Genomic DNA, 25612 nt, shown 5'->3' with positions numbered 1-25612 from the left:
CTTGCTCATATGTGTGAGGCACTGGGTTCGAGCAAACAAATAAAATAGTGTGTCCATCTACAACTTAAAAAAAAAAAAAAAAAAAAAAAGGTGGGCGGGCAGTCCCAGCTAGCAAGTGACTTCCATCTGGTACTTTGAAGAGGCAAAAAGCTACATGAGGAATGACTATTCATTGCAAAAACAATGCAATAAATAGCACAATAGGAAACCATATTCTTTGTGAAACTAAGATTTCCTTGAAGCTCGATATGTGCACACACATTCCATCCTCTTAAAGCAACCAAGGCGAGTTTCAATGGCTCTATACTACCACAAGCTAAGCAAAGGTGCCACTTTACTGTGACTCACCATTTCTCAGAATATGTTTATCCAGGACATGTTGTACTGTGGGAAAAAGGTCCCAATGCCAAATGTATCTGGAAGATACTGGCCCTGCCCCACCTGGTGTATCCACTACTATTTGTTACATGGACCTCCTTCCACACCACCTGAGGCAGCACTACTTGATGCCTTCTAACATCCCATCCAAGTATTTCCTTATCTTAGTAAGAATAGAACTGACACTTCAGTATATAAGACCCTTAAGTACATAAGACCTGGGTCCATGAGATACTATTCTGCAATAAAAAGAGTTAAACTATAGATACATACAACAACTTGGGTGGATCTTTTAAAAAAAAAAAAAGAGAGAGAGAGAGAGAATTTTAATATTTATTTTTTAGTTTTCGGCAGACACAACATCTTTGTTTGTATGTGGTGCTGAGGATCGAACCCAGGCCGAACGCATGCCAGGCGAGGGCGCTACCACTTGAGCCACATCCCCAGCCCTTGGGTGGATCTTGAGATTAAGATGCTGAGTTATAAAAAAGCCAATATCACAAGGTTTGTAAAAGGAAAAATACCAGGGAACTATATATCCTGTGATTCCATTTCCATAACTCTCCAAGTGAAAAAAATAATAGAGACAGAAAAGAGTCTAGTGTGGGAGAGATAAAAACTGGTGTAGCAGCAGGGAGATCACTGTGGTAATGGCCTAATTCTGTAGCTTAGCCACAATGGTAGTTACACAAATCTGCACATGTGATAAAATGACTTAATTATATATTATACCAATGTCAATTTACTGGTTTAGTTATTGTACTACAATTATATGAAAAACTGAATGAAGGCATACTGGACCAATTGCACATTATCTTTTGGAACTTGGTATAAAGCAAAAACTATTTCAAAATGAAGGTAAAACGAAAAAGTACTGCATAAACTATATACATACATACAAGTGACTACCCATAAGTCTGGTGAAACTATAGATTTTATCAACGGTAATTTCCTGGTTTTTATAGTATATGACAAGCATGTAAGATATTTCTACTGTGGGAAAGTGGGTGTTGGAAACACAGGACTTCCCTGTATATTATCACTGCTTTCTGCAACTTTTTATGTATGTATGTGTGTGTATATATATTTACTTATTTAAAAAAAATTTAAACTCTTTAATAAAACCACAGACACAAACAAGTAAACAAAACACTCCCATGTATGTCTCACACACACAGAGACATACCTGAAAAATTAGAAAACAGTCTTGTATAGGAAGAAAATCTGTTTTTGAGCAGCCACTGTTGTGTTTCCTGGGTTGTAGCTGAAGGCTGAATTTGCTATTAACAGAGAAAATGAACACAAAGAGGTGAAACCAGTCAATCTTACAAAACCAAACCAAACCAGACCAGACCACCAAGTCACTAGCATGTAAAGAGTATTTAAACAAAACAAAGGACCCTCCAAGTTTCAGTATTAAAAAAAAAAAAAAAAAAAAAAAAACCTAAGAAGAACATGAACCTACTTAGAAACCTGAATAAGGACTCAAATACTGTCAGAAACTTAAAAAATGTAAGACCTTGAAAGCATAAAATAGTTTTAGGAAAAAGATACTTACTTCACCAGATGCCTGTGAAACTCCATCTCCCTGATGATTTGGGGAAGAAGAATTGCTAAAGAGAAAGGAGAAGGAAGAAGAGAATGGTTTTTATAATTAAAAAAAAAAAATCAAAGCCTATTAAACTAGATAACTTTAAATAAGGCATCACTATGAGAAAGCTGTAAGTTTGCAAATAGAGGGGAGACACAGCAGGGTGGGGGTAACTATGATAAGATGAAGACGCAGAAGACCATCTCTTCACTCATGCCATTTTGTCCATATGTTCTAGTGAGAAATTCAAGTTTTATGAAATCCCACTTATCCATAGGGATGCCAAGAAAATGAAGGATACTAAATGATTTTAGTTAGAAAAAAGAGAAACCAATAAGATATAGAGCTGCAAAAACCATCTACTTTAAGAAAACAATGAGCTACAAGAAAAAGTATAATGATCCTAAGCAAAAATATAAAATACTATCTTCCTTTGATTAATCCATGATACATATCCATGATTACAGAGAGTGAACAAGAGAAACAAACTCAAACCACTATCCTTGTGTTTCTAAAGCAGAATGAAAACAGTAAACAACTTTCTGACTCCTGCACATAGGCTCCTTTATTTTGGGGGGCAATGTTGGGGATAGAACCCAGGGAAGTGTTCTCCCACTGAGCTACAGGCCCCTTTCTTAGTGCTTGCTCCTCAATTACTTAGGTTTACTATATTGATTATTTATATCCATTTCCACTCACTAAATTTCAGCTCCTTCAAATTGAGATCTGTCTGGTCACTTATATATCACAGCACCTAGAATAGTCCTAGAACAGTGGACTCTCAGGAAATATCCAGCCAACTAGTCAACTTGAATTCACAACTCATCTCTAAGGTCATAGGAATTTTGTAAGATTATTAAGGCTGGACTGCCCTAAAAAAAAAAAAACTAGAAGAGATCTTTTAATGTGGTAACATGATGGCTTTCCAGTCCCTCCTTCAAGTCTATGAGTACTCTTCTACTTTTAAACCTACATGAAAACAAGCAGTATCACCAGCTCATATATTTCCACAGGGGAAAAATGTCATTTTGTTTGTTTTCTTATCAGACCTGGGCAATATGATCAGAGTATAAAATAACAGAACCTTTCCCTTGTGGTCATAGCTTTAATAATTTTCTCCGCAGTAAGAAGTGCCCTAAAAAAAAGGGTGGTGGTGGGGTCTGATCTGAAATACTCTGATTTAGTTCTCCAGCAAAGCAGCCAGAAATGGAAAGCCCCAGAGGGTACCACTGCATCTTCAGGATGCCTCAGACCCTGTCTCCTGCTCCCACCTGTAATTCCCAAGAGTCTCAGTTGTTAGTCAAAGCCAGATAATAAGCACAGTAATGGGTGGCCCACACCTATAATCCCAGCTACTTGAAAGGCTGAGGCAGGAGGATCAAAAGTTCCAAGCCCCAGCCCCCAAATAAAGTTTCAGATGAATAAAGAAAAATAAAATTATGACATTAGCAGGAAAATGGATGGGTAAAATAAGTCAAACTCAGAAGATTAAGAGTCATATGTTTTCTCTCATGTAGAACCTAGAGAAGAAAAAAGATAAGGATAATACAAGTGGGGATGGATCTCCTAAAACTCAAAGGGAGATCAGTAGAGTAAAAGGACCAAGGGGTTGGGGTGCTGGGGAGTGATACTGACCAAATTATGTTGTTATATTGTGTGCATGTACAAATATGTAATGACAAATTCCATCAATATGTACAACTATAATGCACCAATAACAAATGTGGAAGCTAGCTATTTTCTGCCCCCAAAATGAGCCACTCCAGGGTTCTACCAATTGACTCCGCTGCTAAATACTGAAGAAAGAAAAGCCTGCTGATCCAGGGGACGGTGGGAAAAACAAAAAAAACATAGGAGCCAGGGGCAGTGATGCACACCTATAATCCCAGCAACTCGGGAGGCTGGGGCAGGAAGATCGTGAGTACAAATCCAGTCTAAGAAACTTAGCGTAAGTAAATAAAATAAAGGTATTATTTCCAACTACAACTAAAAAAATATATTAAAAATTACTTAAAAAGGGCTGGGGATGTGGCTCAAGCGGTAGCGCATGCCTGCAGCCTGGGTTCGATCCTCAGCACCACATACAAAGATGTTCTGTCTGCCAAAAACTAAAAAATAAATATTAAAAAATTCTCTCTCACTCTCTCTGAAAAAAAAATACTTTAAAAAAAAAAAGGCTAGGGATGTAGCTCAGTGGTTAAGTGCCCCTCAATTATTGGGACCAAAAATGGGGAGTGGGGGAGGAGGGGGGAGGGGTGGTGGTGGCCAGGCCAGCCTAGGTGACTATAAAATTTTTAAGAAGGGTGCAGCTCAGTGGCAGAGCAATTGCCTAGCGTGTGCAAGCCCTTGGATTCAATCTCCAGTACCACCAAAAAAGAAAAAACTTAAAAATCTATTATTCCCATTTCCAAAACCATAGTGACTCATTAGAAACTGAAAGCCCTGGCCAGTCACAGTGGGACACACCTGTAATCCCAATAGCTCAGGTGGCTGAGGCAGAAGGATCTCGAATTCACAGCCAGCCTCAGTAAAAGCAAGGCACTAACAACTCAGTGAGACCCTGTCTCTAAATAAAATACAAAATAGGGCTGGGGATGGCTCAGTGGTTAAGTGCCCCTGGGTTGAATCCCTGGTCCAAAAAAGAAAGAAATTGAAAGCCCTTCCTTAAATACTCAAAAAACAGAAACAAACGTTCTATTGGGAGGGAAAATAGATCACGAAATAAGCTGCCCGATATGGCAAGCACTGAAGATGAGTGTTCTTGCTAATAAATGTAATTTTAACATATTGAAGTCATAGTTTCACCTCAACAACTCACCATGACCTTGCCTGGGAACCTCATTAATACTGTCTTCAATCTCACAGACTGTTTCCTTGTCTTCATCTTGAAAATGGTCCCTCTTCTACAATTATCATAGTTGTGAAAGTATGAGGCACACGAGGCTACTGCAAAAGGCTCGCAGGTGAAGAAAATATAACTACCGTGCACAGTCATTAAGAGGCTACTTTAAAGGCTGGAGACATAGCTCAGTTGGTAGAGTGCTTGCCTCACATGTACAAGGACTTAGGTTCAATCCCCAGCACCACCAAAAAAAAAAAAAAGAGAGAGAGAGGCAGGCTACTTTAATGAAGAGGAAGGGACTTGCAGGATCATGAGGTGGTACAGGCACAGAACTACAGAAACCAGATACCTGTCTGGGACACTGCAAGTACTCTGCTGGGAAGAGGTGAAAGTGGGCGCTGGTGAAGGGCTGTTATTCGCATAGGTTGTGGGGGTATCAGGCCACGGAGAACACTAAGGACAGAAACAGAAATAAATTAATGATATGCCTTTTAAATATGTAGAAGAAATACTTTTGTGATTTACTCTCTAGTCTGACCAAATGCAAGATTCTAAAATGAAAGACACCTGATGCATACCAAGTACCCTCAAAGACACACGTCAATTTTAGCCTGTGTGGCAAAGAAAAATTTTACCTGCTGTGTGCGTCTAGACACTGATTAATCTTAGAGAAGACCTGAAGTGATGACAACAGCAAAAATTCATAAAAGCATTTAAAATATATACTTAAGTATAATTTGTTTTCAAGAGCTTTGTCAGTTCCCCGAAAGGTACCTATCAAGGTTTTTAAAAAATAGCAGAAACGAAAAAGGATTCATAAGCAACATCTGACATCACATGGTGACTTGGACAGTGGCTGTGTCCTACTAGGTCTCCTTTTGCCCTATTCCCTAAGGAGCAGCCTTACCAGTACCCATTTGCTTCCTTGATCTCTCTTAAGATTAATAATTCCCAAATAAGATTAGATAGGCCCACCAAAGTATACCAACTGTGTACAGCACTGCCTCTACCTCTACCCATCCATCCGTATATATTTATTTGTATTTTCTTAAAGGATATAGTGGGCTTAAATATTCCTCAACCTTAGGTAAAATTCTGACCAGAGATAGAGCAAAGATACAAAAACACACTGTTTAATTAAGAGAGCTGAAAAAGCCAAAGTAAAAGCACACTGAGCAGGCTAGGACAGCCTCAAATAGAAGTCTCAAACCCAATGAAGGAAGTAATCTATTTTACCCCACAGGTAATCTTTCTACAGCTGATCTATTGGGGATGTTTGTCAATCTCAAGAAACTCTTTTCACAATCATCCTTCTCCCATTTTACACAAGAGAAGCATCACATCCAACTACAGCCCTGGGTTAAGACACCAAAGCCAAGCAAAAGACTATTAGGTGGTTTTCAATTTTTTATTTTCAAAATAATCCAGGAGGACCTATTATCAACTGGCATATACTAAAATAATCTAGATTATACAGAAAGGTATATTACTGGAATTTTTACAAATTGGAGTGCCGACACTTTAATGACACTGCTGAAAGAAAAATTTATCAAAAACAGTTTCTCCTGTCTATTTAAAAATCTAAAAGCCATATTCTATCCTGTCTCATCATTCAAGATATAGTTCCAATTAATGTTTATTTTTTAATTTGGTAGTTTTTCATCACAATTTATATAACTTGTTATTACAAACTGATACTTCTATTTTAAAAATTCAAATTTCTTTTTCTAATTTTTTTGTCATAGATGGACACGATACCTTTTATGTGTGATGCTAAGAATCAAACACAGTGCCTCACACATACTAGGCGAGTGCTCTACAATTGAGTTACAATCCCAGCCCCAAAATTTAAATTTCTTGACTAAGTTAAGGGTCAATGGTCAAAAGAAAATTTAAAACTCAAATTTCATTTATAAAAAATTGCTGTAAAGAAATAATTAGGATAATCATTAAAAAAAAGACCTTCAGGCTCAGAACATTAAGCAAGAAGGAAGGGGAGAATAATCCTGGCCTTAATTCTGCCCCTTTAGTTAATCTAAGATTCTGGATTTAACTAAAGATGATGAAATTGGGGCTCAGGATGTGGCTCAAGCGGTAATGCGCTCGCCTAGGCAGGGCTCTGGGTTCAATCCTCAGCACCACATAAAATAAAATAAAGATGTTGTGTCCACAGAAAACTGAAAAATAAATATTAAAAAATTCTCTCTCTCTAAAAAAAAAGATGATGAAATTTTATTTTTCTATAGTATACAGGATGAACTTCAAAGAGTAAATGTCATAGTTTTATCTTGAATTATAAATATATTCACCATGCCAGAAAATTGTCTCCTTTTTCAGTAGTTTAAATTTATGATGAAAACTTTCAGATGACAACTTGAAAATGTACAAGGAATATATCTTTTTCCAAAATTCTTCTGAATAGCAAAGCATCTAGACCACTAGTGCGAAGGAGTTAAGAAAGCGTGAGGCATTCTGCAGTACAAAGTAAAGCTTGCAATGGTACAGGGACTAAAAATCCATACCTGACACGAATCAAAAGCATGGATACATACACACACGAAAAAGAGAAATTCCCTAATCTTCTTAACAACTATCCTGTTATGTACCTCTTTAAAAATGGGAAAAACTGCAACTATTACCACCACATAGCTTTACTAAACCTTTGGCATGGCATATCAATTTCACTTATAAAAGTGACATTTTATACCACAATGCCCACTTTTTTAAAAACTAAGGTCTTTGTTTTTCTTTCCATCTTACAAATTATCACCTCCTCAGTTTATAAGATTCTATGAGTTCCTTAGCATATCTAATCAAAATCACAGGTGTCAACATTCACTGTCACCTCCACTACCTGGAAGTTTTTCCTGCAACACCATCCTCCTTGCTCAATACAAAACAACACAGCATAGCACACATCTAAAAAATGAAATTTTTTTATTAAAAACATTGTCTTCCATATTTGCTTTAATGATTACTGTCAGCTTTTTGAGGAAATGAAGCAATCATAAGCTTCAAGTTAGTTTGACAAAGAGGCCAAATTTATTCACACTCCCTACATAAAGCTTTCACTTTTACACATTTAGATTTTTTTTAACAGTACAAGAGAAGTGCTGCTTTGTTTTATATTTGTGGTCATGGAATCAAACCCAGGCCTCATACAAGTTAGACAAGCTTTCCACCATTAGGTTACATTGCCAGCCCAATAACACTCGTTAAAATTAGGCAATGTTCCTATGTTCCCAAACACTGTAATGCATAGACACTAGGACTAATTGATCATATAATTCTAGTTTCAGTACACTGTGAATGAGTATCTCCTCAAGTAGATTAAAGAATGATGACCCACTTAAGGCTGTAAAAACTGGCAGGCCTGATGTGAGCCAATCAAAGATTAGTAGACATGCTAAGAGTTTTGTTGTGTAGCACCTGGGTACCAATGGTAGTAATGATTCAGTGTGGGACCATTTCATCAGCACCTTTTAGATTTTAACAATACACTGGACATCCTTTTTTACTGAAAGCCAAATATAACTATCCAAAAAACTATAAGCAATATTGGCCTTCCTTTGTAGGCATTTGAAGAAGTATATGAAAGAATTGCTGCAGACCTTCTTTCTTATCAGTAACCTGCTTTTTAAAATAGGTTTCTACGATGAGCTCGATGAGCTCAAACCACATCTAGAAGCATCTTACCCAAACCAAATGCAGCCAGGGCAGCAAGCAACACACTAGGAAGATGTGAAATCCCAGGCCAGTGAACTGCTGACGTTTTGCATACTTTAGACTTGAGTTAAGAATCATTAAAGATTTCCCAACAACTTTCTCATCTTCAGATTAGCTCAGGGCTGTAACAGATTTCTTTTATTTATGAATTACCATTTAAGTTAGCTAAATGGTTTATAAAAGGAGTGGGAAAGTGAGTTGAGTTACCAGGATATTTCCCTAAAGAAATCTACTAAGAACATTATGGGTCTTCATCTGGGGAATCAGAAGATAAAACTGGAGAGACAAGCATTTTGGGAAAAAATATTTAGTGGTTCCAAAAATCATTGATTTAAAATTTAAAAGCCCAGTTAAAGAAGATGCAACATGTGTGCTCCCTGTGGCACTAGGATGTGTACATTTTCAGTATGATTGCATTAAGAAAAATTTAAAACATTTTTATTCAATGCTTTAAACTGGAATCAAGGTTCCTTTGATGGTGCCTATTTCAAGATCTATAATTAATCAAAGTGTATGTAGGAGAGTGAAAAATCCGTTTTTGGCACCTTAATAGTGTGAACACGCAACAATGAATAGAGTACTCATTAATATATATGATACCAATTTGTTTTTTATTCTTTAATGCTACTCGTATATAACTAATCTGAGTTTGCATAATAAAATAATCTTTTGTGGACTGTTTGTATGTGGTGCTGAGGATCGAACCCGGGCCGCACGAATGCCAGGCGAGCGCGCTACCGATTGAGCCACATCCCCAGCCCTTTTGTGGACTGTTTGATGAAGAGCTGTATCATGAAATAAAGATCTGCTCTACTTAACCTGAAAAAGCTAATACACAACCAAAAGCCTCCTGGACTGCAAATTGAGGAGACCCAGGTCTAAGTGTAGTGAGGTGCACTACTTTAATCTGAAGCATTAAGTCACAATGCAGGTGGGTGTCAAGAGGAATCACTAATGCAGTCAAAGATGTTTTTTTCTACCAGTGCTGCCAAATAGGCTTTTAAAAGCACAGACAGACACAGATTCTTACACTGCATGCAAGGAAATGTGACAAAGAATATTGCACATATTAATGTCAAGCTTGATGCCATCATTTAAATATCCACAAAATTTTCTTATCAGGTCTACACAAGAGAAAGCAAAAAAATGTTTAATTACACAAAAATGACAACTATTTTAAAAATAACTATTTAAATAAAGAAATTATTCTCAATTAATTTCAGTGCTCTTGGAGGAGGTGTGTGTGTGAAGGAAAAGAGGGAGGGAGGGAAGGGGGAAGGAGACAAGGAGGGAACACAAATCTCTGGGTGTATTCTTTTTTCCCTCCAAAACCACCCAATATGGTCAACATTGTTTTTGCTTTGTTTTAAAGTGTTAGATTTAGGAAATTTTCCTCAGTGAGGAACAAACAGAAAGCAGGAAGTCTAAACAAAAGCAAATTAAATCAAGACATGGACATCAAAAACAATTTTGGCTTTACTTTTCAGTGGAAGTTGGTCCTATATCTAACACTGTACAAGGTTTCTTGCACAATGAAAAGAGAAGCAGAAGTCCCTTACACTGCCTCGCTTTGCCAGAGAATCACCGTAGTCTGCTGGCAAAGTCCGCTTGCTGGACTTTTTCTGCTCATGTTCAACTGCATCTTCAATTATAGGCTCAAGCCTCATCTGGACAAACACCAAAGATTGGGATCAATGTCTTTTCATTATACAAAGAAAGATCTAATACCCTGTTTCATGTCTCTGCAGTCCAATTAAACAAATGTATGACTAACAGGATTCAAAGTTAAAGAAAATGCAAAACCCCAGCAGTGACAAAAATTGGACATTCTAGGCCCCAATTTAATAATCTCTTGCCAACTTCAAGGTTTTAAGGTCTGTTTCTGAGACCTGATTGGGATTTCAGCATCTTCATTCAAGATCCCACCCACAAAACTAATCCATAAAAATTCCCAAATTTAAATATTTCCCTACAAATTTCTCAAAGAATATCATGTTGTTCTACCACCCAATCTTTCCCAACCCCTTTGTGGTGAAACTCGTCTGAGAGGTAGTGCTAATAATACACAACCTCTGCTTCTCTTCCAAAACCAAATGCCACATTACATTACCTCTGTGAGGATTGTGGTATCATAGGACGGCTGATACTTTTCTTTTTCATGAGCTGTTCTTTTTTCCATCTTTTCTCGGTCAGTTTTTTGTTTCCTGTCTGCACCTTTAGGCTTAAAAACAAAGATTATTTCCTTCATCATATTGTAAACAGCTTTAAAAGCAAAACTGAATCCTAATTACTGACAGCCGGTTTCTATTTCTTACCTTAAAAACTTTAATTTGGCAACTAGCAGAGTGAAGATGATCTGTGTATTCTCCATTTTCATTTTGCTTAAAGGTGTCAACCTGGATCCTGAAAGGTACTCCCTTTTCACCTCCATGTTTCCGAGGAGTAAATTCTGTGCTGATGCAGTGTACCTAAAAATCAATGCAAATGAAGTGGCTTCAATGCACCTCCCATGGATTGCCTATTTAGTTCCCAGTTAGACAGCATGCCACCAGCACACATTCAAGAACCTTAAAAACTCTCACATATCAGCAAAATTCTCTTGTGGATTTCCCTAGCTTTTAATACATCCTGTGTATTAGTAATCCAATGATTTCTTTTAGAAATCCAATGAGTAGTTCTGGATTTGCTCAGAACAACCTTTTTCCCTATTACATTCTCCCTCCTCTAATGCAGGACTTGAAAGTACAATGGCTTCCTATACATGTCACCTACCTCCACACTGAACAATATGCTACTCTTAGACCCAGGGTCCTAAGCCCTACTCAATCCACAGCAATCCTTACTTCATCATTCTGAGCTGTCAGTGGTTTATCCTTTACTGCCATTACCCCTATTTCAGACAGCCAATCATCTTACTGAGGCTCTTACACAGACATACCAATTCTTCAGAACCCTTCAAAATCTATTTTGGACTCCGGAGCAATATTCATCTTCCACTCTTGCCTAAATGCCAGCTTGAGAAAACAGCTTTAGAGTACAGCACTATGGTCATTTTTGCTTGCTATATACACATACCATCTTCAAATTACTTGCAATGTGAAAGCAGATTTCTGCAATGACTTATGACTGCACAACCCAAGATTTTATTATTAACAACCTGAGGTGGTGTTACCATTCACTACATAAGTGGTTATCCTACAGACATCAATAGCATGAGAAAAATATTCAATTAGTATCAACTACGCCCCAAAGATTAACAGATGAGGAACATTTGGTAGACCACCAAAATGCAAAATACTAATGATTTATTGACTTATTTTTGGTGATGGTTGAACCCAAGGGTGCTTTAGCACTGAGCCACAGTGTTTTGGCACAGGATCTCACTAACTTGCTTAGGGCCTTGATAATTTGCTGAAGATGGCCCCAAACTTGCAATCCTCTTGCCTCTGCCTCTCCAATCAGAGATTACAGGTGTGTGCCACTGCTCCCAGCAGCAAAATACTAATGATTCTTTACAGTTGATATGATCCATAGCCTACTTAGATTGCCCAAGAATTAAATGTTTTCTCTTTTCAATATAAAGATTGCCTACTCACAAGTTTAAATTCCTCCATAGATATTATAAATCTGAACATACCAGTAGAATTACTACTTTTTAATAAATACAATGTTACTTTTTAAAAATTCAACTTTTCAATATACATGTTCTTGATGGATGAAATATGTCTGGAATTTGTTTTAAAGTATGTCAATAATAATTCTAAATGAGAAAAAACTACTAACTGGTGAACCCAGGTGGGTACATGGAGAACCAGTGTTCTATTTGTGAAGGTTTGAAAATTTCAGTATTAAAATGTTTTAACAATGCTACCAAGAATTTTAAAACTTTTTTCAATCATTTTTTTAAATAGCAGTTTTTGTTTATTAAAAATGATGAAAATCTTTATTGTCAATTACTAATGGTAAAAATAGAATTTGAATAATCTTTACATATCACAGAAGGTCTTTTCTATAATATGATGAATTGAGTAGCTTAAACCCATTTTATTTTATTTATTTATTTATGTGCAGTGCTGAGAATCAAACACAGAACCTCACACATGATAGGCAAGTGCTCTGCCACTGAGCCACAGCCCCTGCAAACCTATTTTAATTGTGTATATTTAAAAAAAAAAAAAAAAAACCGCCAGGCACAGTGGTGCATGCCTATAATTCCAGCAACTTGGGAGGTTACAGCAGGAGAATCCCAAGCTCAACACCAGCCTTAGCATCTTACAATTTACACTCTGTCTCAAAATAAAAAACAAAAAGGACTGGTGACATGGCCTTAGTGATTGAATGCCTCTAGGTTCAATCCCCAGGACCAAAGGCGGCTATTATAAGACAGTTTATAAATAACATTTAAAAAAATAATATCATGTATCAAAAATTCAATCTCACCATGACCTAAATAACTGGGTCAGTATGCTTCTAATGTAAAAATCCATACCTGAATAAAAGCAGATGTGCGTTTTGCAGGGTCCCACAGAAACTCAACTGCATTTAACTGACTTGGATTTGTCCTTGTGTCGATTATGCCCACAGACATTGGAATATCTGCATTTTAAAAAGAAGTTACATAAAAATGCATCCATTTTAAATAATTAAAAAACTTACAACTTGAGCTGGGTGTGGTGATGGGCCTGTAGTCCTGGTTACTCAGACGGCAATAGGATCACTTAAACCCAGGAGTTCAAGGCCACCTTGGGCAACATAGTAAGACCTCATCTCAAGAAACAATAAACAAAAACCTTAAACTTACTACATTATGTCCTAAGAAAATAATTACATCCATGTTGAACTTTTTCCCTCAACATTCTCTGTGGTCAACCTTGTCTTCAATATCAAAATACACCTGGTAAGAATGATATATTCGCCTACCATGGCTTTTATTTCATTTTAATAATACAATGGATGTGGCCAAGTGAGAATTATATAGTTTCAAAATCATAAAATCCCTGGTTCAGTTCAGTGCCAAAAAACCAACTTCACATTTTAAATCTACAAGGCACTGGATTTACTAATACCAAAACTTTCTCTACATAATTAATTACACTTGATGCTAACACACTAATAGACATGGCTAAATTATAACACCTTCATCGACATGGTCTTTTGACCACCACGTGTACCTAAATCAAGAAGTCTGTCTCCTGGGCGATTCCACTTCCAACCTTCAAGTTGCTGATGTTCTGTATATTGTAGCCGTCTGTCATGGAATACAACCCTTATGATGCTCTATGGAATAAGTGGGGAAAATGAGTACTTTTAAACCATTCCAGCTAAAATGTAACAGCATTTTCGCTTCTTATGTAGTAACATATAGTAGAAGAGCATATAAAATCTGATTCTGCTTAAACATTCCATAAGTGAACTTTTCTATTCTGGTACACTTTATATATATTTATTTGGTGAAAAGACTTATAACTCAAAGTAAGAAGCATAAATAAAAAGAAAACTTAAGATATAAATTTTATAAAATAATTTGATATTACTATTCAAAATCAGTAGAATTAGTGATTTAAAATTAGTGAGCAAGAATTATATTTACTTGAAGAAAATGGCAGAAGCATATAGGCACTATGACAATGAAAATGTATTATAAACAGAGATAAGAGAATATCAGGCACAATGGTAAAAGAAACCCCAATTGCAAAATTCATTCTCAACCATTTAACCTGAGATTATCTGAGGTTAAGGTGTGGGGAGGGGGGATGTCAAATTTTATCTGAACACTCAAATTCCTAGAAGTTTTAATTCTCCTCCACAAACTCTAGGCCAATCCTCTGCTCTTCATGATACCAACTATTTCATTTCCGGAAAAAGATGACAAATGATCAAAATGCACTCAGGCAACAAATTTGAACTAATTAATGTTTCTGACACATTTATGAGTGACATTCTGAGAAGATAATAAAATACTGTTGATTTGAACAGGAAATCATTCGTTGGCAATACATATAAATACTACTTTGGTACCCCTGCTTTCCCCACTCCTTAAATACTATCCAAACATGGCTGATATTTTGAAGGAAACCACTTAATAGTAATAAGTTGTTTCTTTGAGATGCACCCTCTTTACACCATCTCCAGCCTGCAGCAAAGCTCTTACGACAATGGTGCATGGCTGGTGGTAGGCCCTGTGTTCGGAAGCAATGCCAGTGGTTCAAAATTGTTAGCTAGTTTCCCTCAGAAGAGAGCATAATACATAAAATGTCATGACTTTGATTCTTCCATGTTCAGTAATAACCAGACTAAATCCACAAATTAAGAAGAAAATAGTATGGTACTACATGGTACTACACAGTACTGCACATGGCATTAAGATATTAGACTTATGAGATTGCAGTAAGCCTCATTCCAGAAAGTCACACTAAAGTAGTACAGTAAGGAAGACAAAGAGGACCATAGTAAAGAAAAAGCAAGATATAAGAGGAAACTCAAAGGAAAGTGGGATTGATTTCCGTAGCTCTGAATCCCAGGCAAGCTCCCAGGGCATAAGTGAATATATTCTGGCACATCCAACAAAAATCAGACAGGTGGCTTATCAAATTGAAGATGAGCTGAAAGTAAAACCTTTTAAAATTAATCCCTTTCAGTCAGTGTATAAGTAGTATATATGCTACTATGAAGTTAGTAGAACATTCACTAAATTTATAGCTGACTGGTTTTTCTACAGTTAAAGAGTTTACTATCTCATGATGAAGTGTCATTGTTGCCTTTTTTTCCCTTTATTTCTTTGCCTGCATTGGTTTTGAGCATGAGTTGCTTTTTACATGTTTTATTTTGGAAGTAAATCTAAGAAAGATGAACAACTTAATTAATTAACCCTGACATTACAAGTTAATCTGAGAGGTATTTTAACTAGCTTGCCAAAAGTATTTTAAACACAGAGTCTCATCTATCAGACTAATTATTTCTAAATCTTATCACATACTGAAAGAACTGCCCTAGAAAGCCAATTTGTTTTCACTGACAATAAACAATGATAACTACTTGAGAACTGCCTTTCTTTGTGCTTTGCTAAAAACAATTTGGGCATTTGGTCTGGATATCAATGTTTGTTATATTCTCCACAGAACACCAAATAGTCAAGAATGATGAACTGAGTCAAAATTACAAAACAGTAAATCCATAAATTTGCACATATCCACTAAAAAAAAACAAAACCCAAGGGGGAATAGATGAAACAAGATTAGCAAACTGTTGATAACTAAGTTGGTAGAACATATAACTAGAACTCATGACAGATTCAGATCTATTTCTCACATACTACTTCATGAAAGACATATGCAGATTCATTGTACCATTCTCTCTACTTCTGGGTATGTTCAAATTTTATCATAATCAGAGGACAAAACAATTGTTCTAACAATTGGATCTAGTTTAAAGACAGGACACATCAAGTCCTATTGCAGATCTACAATTAAAACAATTTTTCAACCCTATTACACTGGTACTTTTTTTTTTTAAACCAGCATGTTACAGTCATCAAATTTAACTTACTGTGACAGAAAAATATACCCACATTTCCCCTTTAAATAAAAGTATCACTGAGGTGGGGTACAGTTCAGTGAAAGAGCACTTGCTAGCATGTTCAAGGTCCTGGGTTCAATCTCCAATACCATAAAAACAAAAAAACCTTAGTTGAATTTAAACCAGGTAGGGTACAAATGGCGAATTAGCCCAAAAGTGACCTTGAAAGCAACAAGCCAACTAGGACCACAAGATACATTTCTAAGCTTTCTAGACAATGGGACCTAAAAGTATTAGTTTGGCTCCTTGATCAAACTGTGAACAGTTTGTCATTACAGTCAAACAGAGTAGAGCCAATTCAAGTAGAGCCTGCTCATTATGAACAAAGCTGATGACTTTTTTTTTAAAACAGTGGATCTAAAGGATGTTTGCCTCCGGCCAGAATGCCAAGAGGAAGATAATCTGACTCATGCTCAATGAGAATAACCACTGATTAGACAAAGAAAAGATGGACCTAAGGTGCAGATCGTAACTGTGGGAATGGACAAATAACCTCCTTCTGTTCCAATTATATCAGAAGCCCCAAGAGTCAGAAAGAAAGATCTTGAACCTCACTATGAGCTAGCAAGATAATTCAGCAAAGACCAAATCCCCTAATATTTCTCTCATAAGAATGATTAAAGTTTATCTTTCTAAAAGAGTGAAACTTCCTGCCCCTAGGAGTGAAATGAGAACTAAAATATCCCAAAGGCTCTCAGCACAGACCTGGAGGTGCTGGGCAACTGGTTTTCCCAGTTAGCACACCAAATTTAGAGTGCGTTATCACCAAGCAGCCCAAGCATCCATTCCCTCCACAAGGCTGCCTTTCCCATGCTCACCCTCTAAAACGACAGATCCACAGAGGGGAGGGTCTTTCCAATGGAATGCCTGTCCATACTGAGGGCCCAGCAGCACCTAGGCCATGACATGCCATTCTGTGGGAAGATGGAAGGATCAGAACTCATACCTGCTGGCCTCTTGCTAACGCTGGAAGTTTTGCCTTTCCCCAAATCATCATCCTCGATAGGCCTTGCCCTCTAACACTATGAAATTTATAATAAGCCTAGATGCATGACAAGTAGAGGCTGGAATGACCCATGCTGCATAACACCACAAGGGGCCAGAATGATTTTGAATAAATATCCTAACAGGTTGACTAAACAATGGCTACACCTCCTTTATCTGGGATGACTAACTTCTTCATTCAGATATATCAGTAGGGTAAATAGATTTTATTTTATTTAATGAAATTTTATTTAATTTTATGAAATTTTTTAAAGTCAAATATAAGGATTTTTAAAGTCCTGTATTAACATTCACATTTACTTTTTTAAAGAGAAGTAAACAGTTTTCTGTTGAAGTTTTCTACTGTTTCTTGGTTCTTAATAACTGTCAATTGCCATTTTATTGGTGAGTTAAAAAAAATAGCTCAAAAAGTTAAAAGTTTTAATATAGTCATTACTTCTTGAAGTAAAATTTTAAATAACTCATATAGAAAAATGTCACTTTATTCAATCACTGAAATATCATTTCAGATTACAATAGACTGTCCTGGGCAGGGGATGTAGCTCAGTGGTAAAGCAATTGCCTAGCATGCATGAGGCCCTGGATTTATTCCCCAGCACCAGTTCATATAAAAAAAGTTGTCTTACCTTTACCAACTTTCCACTGATCTCAGGCATATCTCCCATTTTCCGATTATCCAACATCCGAATTTCGTAAGACTGACCTATTTAAAGAAATTATGCATCAAAAACAGTCCATGTAAATAAAGAACATCACCTTGTTCAACATACCTGTCTCTTAGAATTTAAAACCATCCAACGTTAATTTTCTAATTTGTAGAGAAACAAATTCAGGTTGATCATTCTCTTTCCTAAAAATCACACCATCCTTTCCTTCTTACATGATTACAAAAGACTGAAGAGTATCTTTGTTGGTTTACTTTAATCTGCTACTCCATAATAAATTTTCGATAAAACTTTTTTTAATATTTTTTTAGTTGTAGTTGGACACAATATCTTTTTTTTTTTTAATTTATTTTTATGTGGTGCTGAGGATTGAACCCAGGGCCTTGCACATGCTAGGCAAGTATTCTACTACCACTGAGCCACAACCCCAGACTTATAACAAAACTCTTTTGAGATAAAATTTAAATACCATAAATAATTCACTGCTTTTTGGTATATTCTGAGTTGTACATCTATCACCACTAACAATTTTAGAATATCTTCATCACCTTAAAAGGAAATCTAAACCCATTAGTAGTTACCTCATATACTCTCACCCATCTCCCTGCACCCTTCTTGTAACCATTCATCTATTTTTCTGTCTATAGAGATCTGCCTACTTTGGACACTTCATTTAAATATGTGGCTTTTCTTGTGACTGGCTTCTTTTACTTAGCATAACTGCATTCCTTTTTATTGTCAAATATTATTCTATTGCATGAATATACCAAATTTTGTGTATCCCTTCATCATCTAATGGATACTTGGGTTCTTTTTACTTTGAGGCTACAATGAGTGGTACTATAAACATTAGTGTGCACAGGTTTTTTGTTTTGTTTTTTTATGGACCAAGGACAATATTTTTTCTGGTGCAGGGGATCAAACCCAAGATCTCAGACATGATCACAAAATGCTCTAAGAATGAGCTACATCCCAGCCCATGAAGGCCAATTTTTAATGCTGGAGTCTTTTCCTGTGTCTAATGAAGCAATGTCACAAGTTTTCACTGCTCAATTAATGTCTATTAAAAACACAAAGATAGTCACATACCAAACTAGATAATTAACAAGATAAACTGCAAAAAATTAATTGTGTACTCCAAACCCACAAAAATTGTTTCTGGATTATTTATTATTAAGCAATAAAAATCCCTGTATAATTTGGCATGCAGAAAAATTAGTAAAAATTATGAATGCTTCTAGCAACACGTGAAGATCAGATTCTATAAGTAGTAATATCTTGTCCACACTCCCAGAAAAATATACAAAGGTTCTAAATTATATGTAAAAATTCAACAAAGTGTACCAAACAACTAAATCACTTCAAAACAGGTGAAGGAAAATTACATGTAATATATTAGTAAGAAATACTCCTCCTTAAATTCATTAAATGGATTGAGTGATTAACACTAAAAACATCTTTATAGCAAGAGAAAGTTCTAAAAGTTAAGCTACAATACAGATTGGAAAAAGAAATTTGCGACATATGTAACAACAGATCCAAACTCAGAAGACAGTAAGAAATAATTTTTAAATAAAGCATATGAATTTAACAGTTTTTGAAAATATATTATGCATTTAAAATTATATCGCACCTCACGAGAACTTAGGAAATAAAATTTTTAAAAATGCTTAATTAGGGCTGATGTTACGGCTCAGTGGTAGAGTGCTTGCCTAGCACATTTGGGTCCTGGGTTCGAGCCTCAGCACCACATAAAATAAACAAATAAAACTACAAAAAAAATTTTTTTTTAAAAAAATCAAGTGCAGGGCTGGGATTGTGGCTCAGTGGTAGAGCTCTTGTCTCGAACATATGAGGCACTGGGTTCTATCCTCAGCACCACATAAAAATAAATAAACAAGGTCCTCAGGCACTATAGGGATACGGCCACATCAATGATTATAGCGGCACAATTCACAATAGCTAGACTGTGGAACCAACCTAGATGCCCTTCAGTAGATGAATGGATAAAAAAATGTGGCATCTATACACAATGGAGTATTATGCAGCACTAAGAAATGACAAAATCATAGAATTTGCAGGGAAATGGATGGCATTAGAGCAGATTATGCTACGTGAAGCTAGCCAAGCCCTAAAAAACAAATGCCAAATGTCTTCTTTGATATAAAGAGAGCAACTAAGAACAGAACAGGAAGGAAGAGCATGAGGAAAAGACTAACAGTAAACAAAGACGAATGGGGAGAGAGAAAGGGAGAGAGAAGGGAAAGCATATGGAAATGGTAGGAGACCTTCAATGATACACAAAATTATAAGAGGTTATGAGGGGCAAGGGGGAGGGAAAAAAAGGGGGGAGAGAATTGAACAACAGCAGAGGAGGTAGAGAGGGAAGATGGGAGGGGAGGGGGGATAGTAGGGGATAGGAAAGGTAGCAGAATACAACAGTCATTAATATGCTGTCATGTAAAAATGTGAGTATGTAACAGATGTGATTCTGCAATCTGTATTTGGGGTAAAAATGGGAGTTCAAACCCCAATTGAGTCAAATGTATGAAAGATGATATATCATGAGCTATGTAATGTTTTGAACAATCAATAAAAAATAAATAAATAAACAAAAATAAAGATATTATGTCCATGCATGTGTAGGGGCTAGAGTTATGGCTAGTTGTAGAGCAGTTGCCTAGCATGTGTGAGGCCCTGGGTTTGATTCTCAGCACCACATATAAATAAATGAATAAAATAAAGGTCCATCAACATCTAAAAGAACAAAAAATAAATTTTGAAAAGTCAAGTACACAAAGACAGAAAAGAAATAAAGTCATATAATATGGAGAATGTAAACTAATGAAGTCTGCACCTCTCAGCATGTCTGACTAGTGAAGACGAAAAAATGAAAGAGAGGATATCTGAAACTCATAGCACACAGAAAGGACTGATCTCCCTAATACGTAAAGAGCACTCACAAAATTCTAACAAATGCTCAATGTTCTCTAAAGTAAAAAAAAAAAAAAAAAAAAAAAAGCAAATGAAATGAACATGTGGGTTCACAGAAAAACAAAATACCAAGTTAATCATATTAAAAGATATTCAACCTCCATGAGAGAATGCAAATTAAAACTACACTGAAATCACTTTTCACCTATCCAAGGAGTCTACATCCTCAGTTTAGGCTGGCAAGGATAAAAGGAAGTCACTCACATATACTGATAGTAGGGATGGGAGTATAAGAGGCCACTCTCTGGAGATAGTCTGAAGGTAGAGCCTAAGGAGAGCTTTCCCTTTCTACTGAATTAGACAGAGCGTTAAGACAAAAAAAGAGATGAGGATTACTCCAGATCTTTGATCAAGGAACTGAAGTACAATTGCCATTTCCTGACGTGATGAAGACAACAGGGAGAAAACTTGGCAAAATTAAGAAATCAACTGAATATATGAAGTCTGAGATACCTATTGGACATCCAAGTTAGTAAACTGAGTTACAAACCTGGACCTTTGAGGAAGAGATTAAAGTTATTAAGAGGGACTTTTCAGCATACAGTTTTATGTAAGGCCATTTAAAGACAGAAACACCTAAGGAGTATAGGGCTAAACCACTTGCTGGCATGAAGAGAGTAACCCAAAGAAAAACAGCCAGTGGGAGGTGGACCAAGTACACAGTGTCCTGGAAGCTCTTTCATTCAGTTGCTGGAGAGGGAGAGAAAACAGTCTCACTGGGATTATTGTGTGACCCTCAGAAATGTGAAGTTCTCGGGATTGAGAAAAATCAAAGAAAGGAAGAAATCCCAATGCTCCTATCTTCTTTTGTGTTTTTCTTCCTGGTGAATCTAAGGAGAAACTTCTGTACTCAATACAAAGTTCAATCTGCTTCCACAAACTGATCTCAAGACTTACTGCCCCTCTACTAAACCACTCTAAGTGTTTATTTTTATAAAATCAAATGAGGCTTAAAAAAAAATCTGTATGTAACATCTGTTATGATTCAAATGGCTTTCCCTGTGGAAACTACATATTCTTCGATGGTAATAGTAATATACAATGAATGAACAATCATACTTTTTTTTAACTGCTTCCTTTTATTTGTCTCCTATCCATAATTTTTTTTAATTACATGACTTCCTGAAACATTAGCCATGATTCTAACTAAAATATAAAGGCTGCTCCATGATTAATAAAGCATAATGTTAACATCCGTGTAATACTCTATGAAACACTGGTCCTGTTTTTAGCTTTATCTTTTGAATTTATCTTTCATGTTTTAATATTTTGCTCCCTATGGGCTTAGAAACAGAAAAGTACTGCCAGAGTTGAAAAATATAACTGTTTTGAGTTCATGTCCCCACCAACCTTTGAGTATACAGTTAAGTCTAGCTTCCTCACATGGACTCCAGTGCAACGTGGAACCCAAGAAACTTCTAAGATCCTGACATAGAAATTTAATGAGGTAACGATAACCAGAACTATTCAGAAGAAAATCTACTACAGAATAAAATGAAACTAGCTAAAAATCTTTTCTTCCCGAAAAATATTATTATTTATAATATTTAACAGAAAATTAAGCCAATAAAAATGTTATTTCTTAAGGTCTAAGATCTGTTTGCAAAGTAGTAATATTGGTTAATTAACATTCCTAGCAGAGTATTCTCCAAGTAGAATTTGGCCTCCAAATGAACAGGCATTTGGGGAGAAACTAGGAGAAAGGTTCTTTTCACTTGAAGATTTAGGTGCTGATCCAGCAGCATCAATGAGCCAATTTGGAATTCAGCAAGGAGGTAAGATCAGAAGTTTCATTCACATCATGAAATGTGGGGTATCAAAGAATCAGCCCCCAGATATAACACAAGGGGCAATTTACTGTAGCCAGAAACTTGCTCAAAGGGAGAGCTAGATATTCAATATTGGGACTACAGTTTTTGCTCCACAAAGTCAGTGTCTTATATCTTATTATGGATGGATACTCCAGTATAAACAAAGACACAGTTTTTAAACTCTGTTTCGAAAACACATACACACCCCCCAAAAAGAAAGAAAATGACAAACTAAGACATCAATCATCATTATAGCTTCAAAACTTGTTCCAATTTCTACTTGACAAAACTACTGTACAGAATTTCTCCTTCAATTTTTTTTGTTTTTGTTTTTGCTTGGGGGGCGGGGTACAGGGATTGAACTCAATGGCACTCAGCCACTGAGTCACATTCCCAGCCCTATTTTATACCTTATTTTGAGACAAGGTCTCACTGAGTTGCTTAGTGCCTTGCTTTTGCTGAGGCTGGCTTTGAACTCCCAAGCCTCCTACCTCAATCTCCTGAGCCCCAGGGATTACAGGCATGCACTACTGAGCCCAGCTTCTTTAATTTTCTTTACATTCTTACACAATGACAAATATCCTCCATCAATAGCTATATAAGAAGCAGAAGGTGGGCAGTGTGCCTAAGGGCAGGCTACAAGCAGTGAGCAAGTCACAGTCAAAGAATAGTGTTCAAGGGCTAGATATACAGTTTAGTTGTAGAGTACTTGCCTCGAATGCATAAGGCCCTGAGTTTAATCCCCAGCACCACAAAACAAAACAAAAAAACAAACAAACAAAAAAAACAGCATTCAGTCCCTGACTCAGGGCCAACTCTCCTATGAGGAAATCCATCTTTAAAAAAGGTGATGGTTAAGCCAGGCATCACAGTGCACACCTGTAATCTCAGAAACTTGGAAGGCTGAAGCAGGAGGATCCCAAGTTCAAAGCCAGCCTCAGCAACTTAGCAAGGCCTTAAGTAACTTAGTTAAGCACCCCTAGATTCAATCCCCAGTACCAAAAAAAAAAAAAAAAAGGAAAGGAATGGTTGAGGAGAAGCCCAACTACTTGCCCAAATATTCAAAGAAATAAAATAAAACTGAAGTGTAAGCCCCAGAAATTATACCCAGCAGGATGAACTGGAAACTTATCAGAAATACAGACTCCTAAAAACAAAAAAAGAGAAAGAAATGCATATTCCTGGGTTCCACACCAGATTTACTAAATCAATGTGAGGAAAAAAAAAAAAAAAGAATAGCGTTACTTTAGATTAGGTAGAGAGAAGTGATGGGAGGGGAGGGGAGGGGATGGGGGGATAGGAAGGATAGTAGAATGAAACAAACATTATTATTACTGTGTGTATATATGTGACTGCATTGCAATATGATTCTGCAACCTGTACACTCAGAAAAATGAGAAATTATATCCCATCTGATTCAAATGTATGATATGTCAAGGTCATTGTACTGTCATATGTAACTAATTAAAACAAATAAAAAATTTAAAAAATTCTGAGGCACAGCACTCATGTTTTGACAAGCCCTTCAGGTGAATCCAATAGATGCTATAATTGGAAAACCATTGCTCCATGTAAAGCTATAAATATCCAGTCAATCAATATTTTTTCCAACACAAAGCATTCAAGGACCTTCCCCTGGGAACATCATCATACTCAAAAAGCTCTAGATGGCACAGGGGCACATGCCTGTAATCACAGTAACTCAGAAGGCTGAGATAAGTTCATGGCCAGCCTGGGCAACTTAGTGAGTAAAAAAAAATAAGGGGGGGGGGCCGTGGGCAAGGAAGTAGTTCAGTGGTAGAGCAACAATGGGTTCAATTGCCAATACTGTAACACAAAGGGAAATTTTTTTTTTTTTTTTTTTTTTGCTTTTAGTGGAATTGGAGGTGGTGGTAGAGCACTTGCCTAGCATATGCAAGGCCCTCAGTTCCACCCCCAGCACAGCAAAAACAACAGAAAAACAAACTATTCTTAGTAACAGTGAGAATTGGCCATCTTTTCTCCATAACTGAGTAAATGCTATAAGATACATTATGACGTGTTTCCCCCAAATGCCAAACAAAAGAGGAAAATGGACTAAACTGAAATGCTGATTATATATTTGCACCATTTGAACAGATTTCATGATGTTATAAGCCATTAAATTTCAAAAGTCCTTTTTAGTTCAAATTATCTCATTGTCTACATTAAAATGAAAGACTAAATCAATCTAAAGCTGTTTAAAGTAAATTGTATTGATTCCTTACAAGTACTTGAAATTCATTAAATATCCACTATGTTTAACCAAACTGTAAATCTTCCCACAGTCTGGAATAACTCTGACTCCGTTACCATAAATACACTCCACAAAATACATTTATGTTCACATATATTCATTATATGTGTATGTATAGAGTAGGCACAGAAGGATTCAGGGTTCATTACATGACCATTTTAAGAACTAGCTTTGATTAGGCCCTCAACTTATTCCCCAAAGAAGAGAAATTCAGGTTATATCCTTTTTTGTCTTTAGAAATAATTTAATAATGGGCCTGGGATGTACTTCAGTGGCAAAGTGCTTGCCTAGCATGTCTGAGGCCCTGGGTTTTATCCCCAGCACTGCAAAAAAATAAAAATTAAATCTTAAAAAATTAAGTTACAGTAAATATCCTTGTCCTAACATTGTTTCTTCTGATATTTTTATTCTAAAACAGACTACCAAATAAATCCTTAATGTTTTCCAAATGTAAAATTCAAATTGAAAATAACCGACTCCCAAATACTAAATGTTAAAAACAAATGAAGATTTTGTCACAATACAGACAGAATTATTTGAAGATAAAGATTCCCACACTCAGATTCTAAACTTATATATCAAATAAAGTTAGAAATTAAGTTATTCTTTCACATTTCAGAATATTAATCACAATAGTCTAGAATCTATCAAATCTTTCCAAAGCACAAGGAATTAAACATCCTATTTAATGGCAATAAAACAATCACAATAAGCAAAGAGATGTATAATTCCAATTTTGCTAAAGAAATG

The 25612-nt window shown here is 36.2% G+C and overlaps 2 protein-coding genes across 8 annotated transcripts in view; one reads left to right on the top strand and one right to left on the bottom strand.

Annotated features, from left to right (window-relative positions):
- The window catches only part of Ubp1 (upstream binding protein 1), a 52144-nt gene that overhangs the window by 9627 nt on the left and 16905 nt on the right, over positions 1-25612 (bottom strand). For 6 of the 7 annotated variants that reach the window (XR_002484828.3, XR_005735830.2, XR_013434367.1 and 3 more), the window contains 9 exons: positions 17744-17820; positions 13709-13814; positions 13027-13133; positions 10853-11005; positions 10648-10758; positions 10097-10204; positions 5161-5264; positions 1937-1991; positions 1565-1658 (listed from right to left, as the gene is read on the bottom strand). Coding sequence is in view for 4 of the 7 variants with exons in the window: in XM_021731862.3 (XP_021587537.2) it covers positions 1565-1658; positions 1937-1991; positions 5161-5264; positions 10097-10204; positions 10648-10758; positions 10853-11005; positions 13027-13133; positions 13709-13814; positions 17744-17820 (915 nt within the window). In the remaining 3 variants the exon portion in view is untranslated. The remainder of the gene's footprint in view (positions 1-1564; positions 1659-1936; positions 1992-5160; positions 5265-10096; positions 10205-10647; positions 10759-10852; positions 11006-13026; positions 13134-13708; positions 13815-17743; positions 17821-25612) is intronic. The other variant, XM_005317331.5, reaches the window with a different exon arrangement.
- Positions 1-25612, top strand: part of Fbxl2 (F-box and leucine rich repeat protein 2) — a 138606-nt gene that overhangs the window by 101864 nt on the left and 11130 nt on the right. The gene's annotated exons all lie outside the window — the stretch shown is intronic.

The sequence above is a fragment of the Ictidomys tridecemlineatus genome, chromosome 2 (assembly GCF_052094955.1).
Source record: "Ictidomys tridecemlineatus isolate mIctTri1 chromosome 2, mIctTri1.hap1, whole genome shotgun sequence".
Taxonomy (NCBI): Eukaryota; Metazoa; Chordata; class Mammalia; order Rodentia; family Sciuridae; genus Ictidomys; species Ictidomys tridecemlineatus.
Note: the sequence above shows the minus strand (reverse complement) of the source record. Positions and strands in the feature narration are given on the sequence as shown.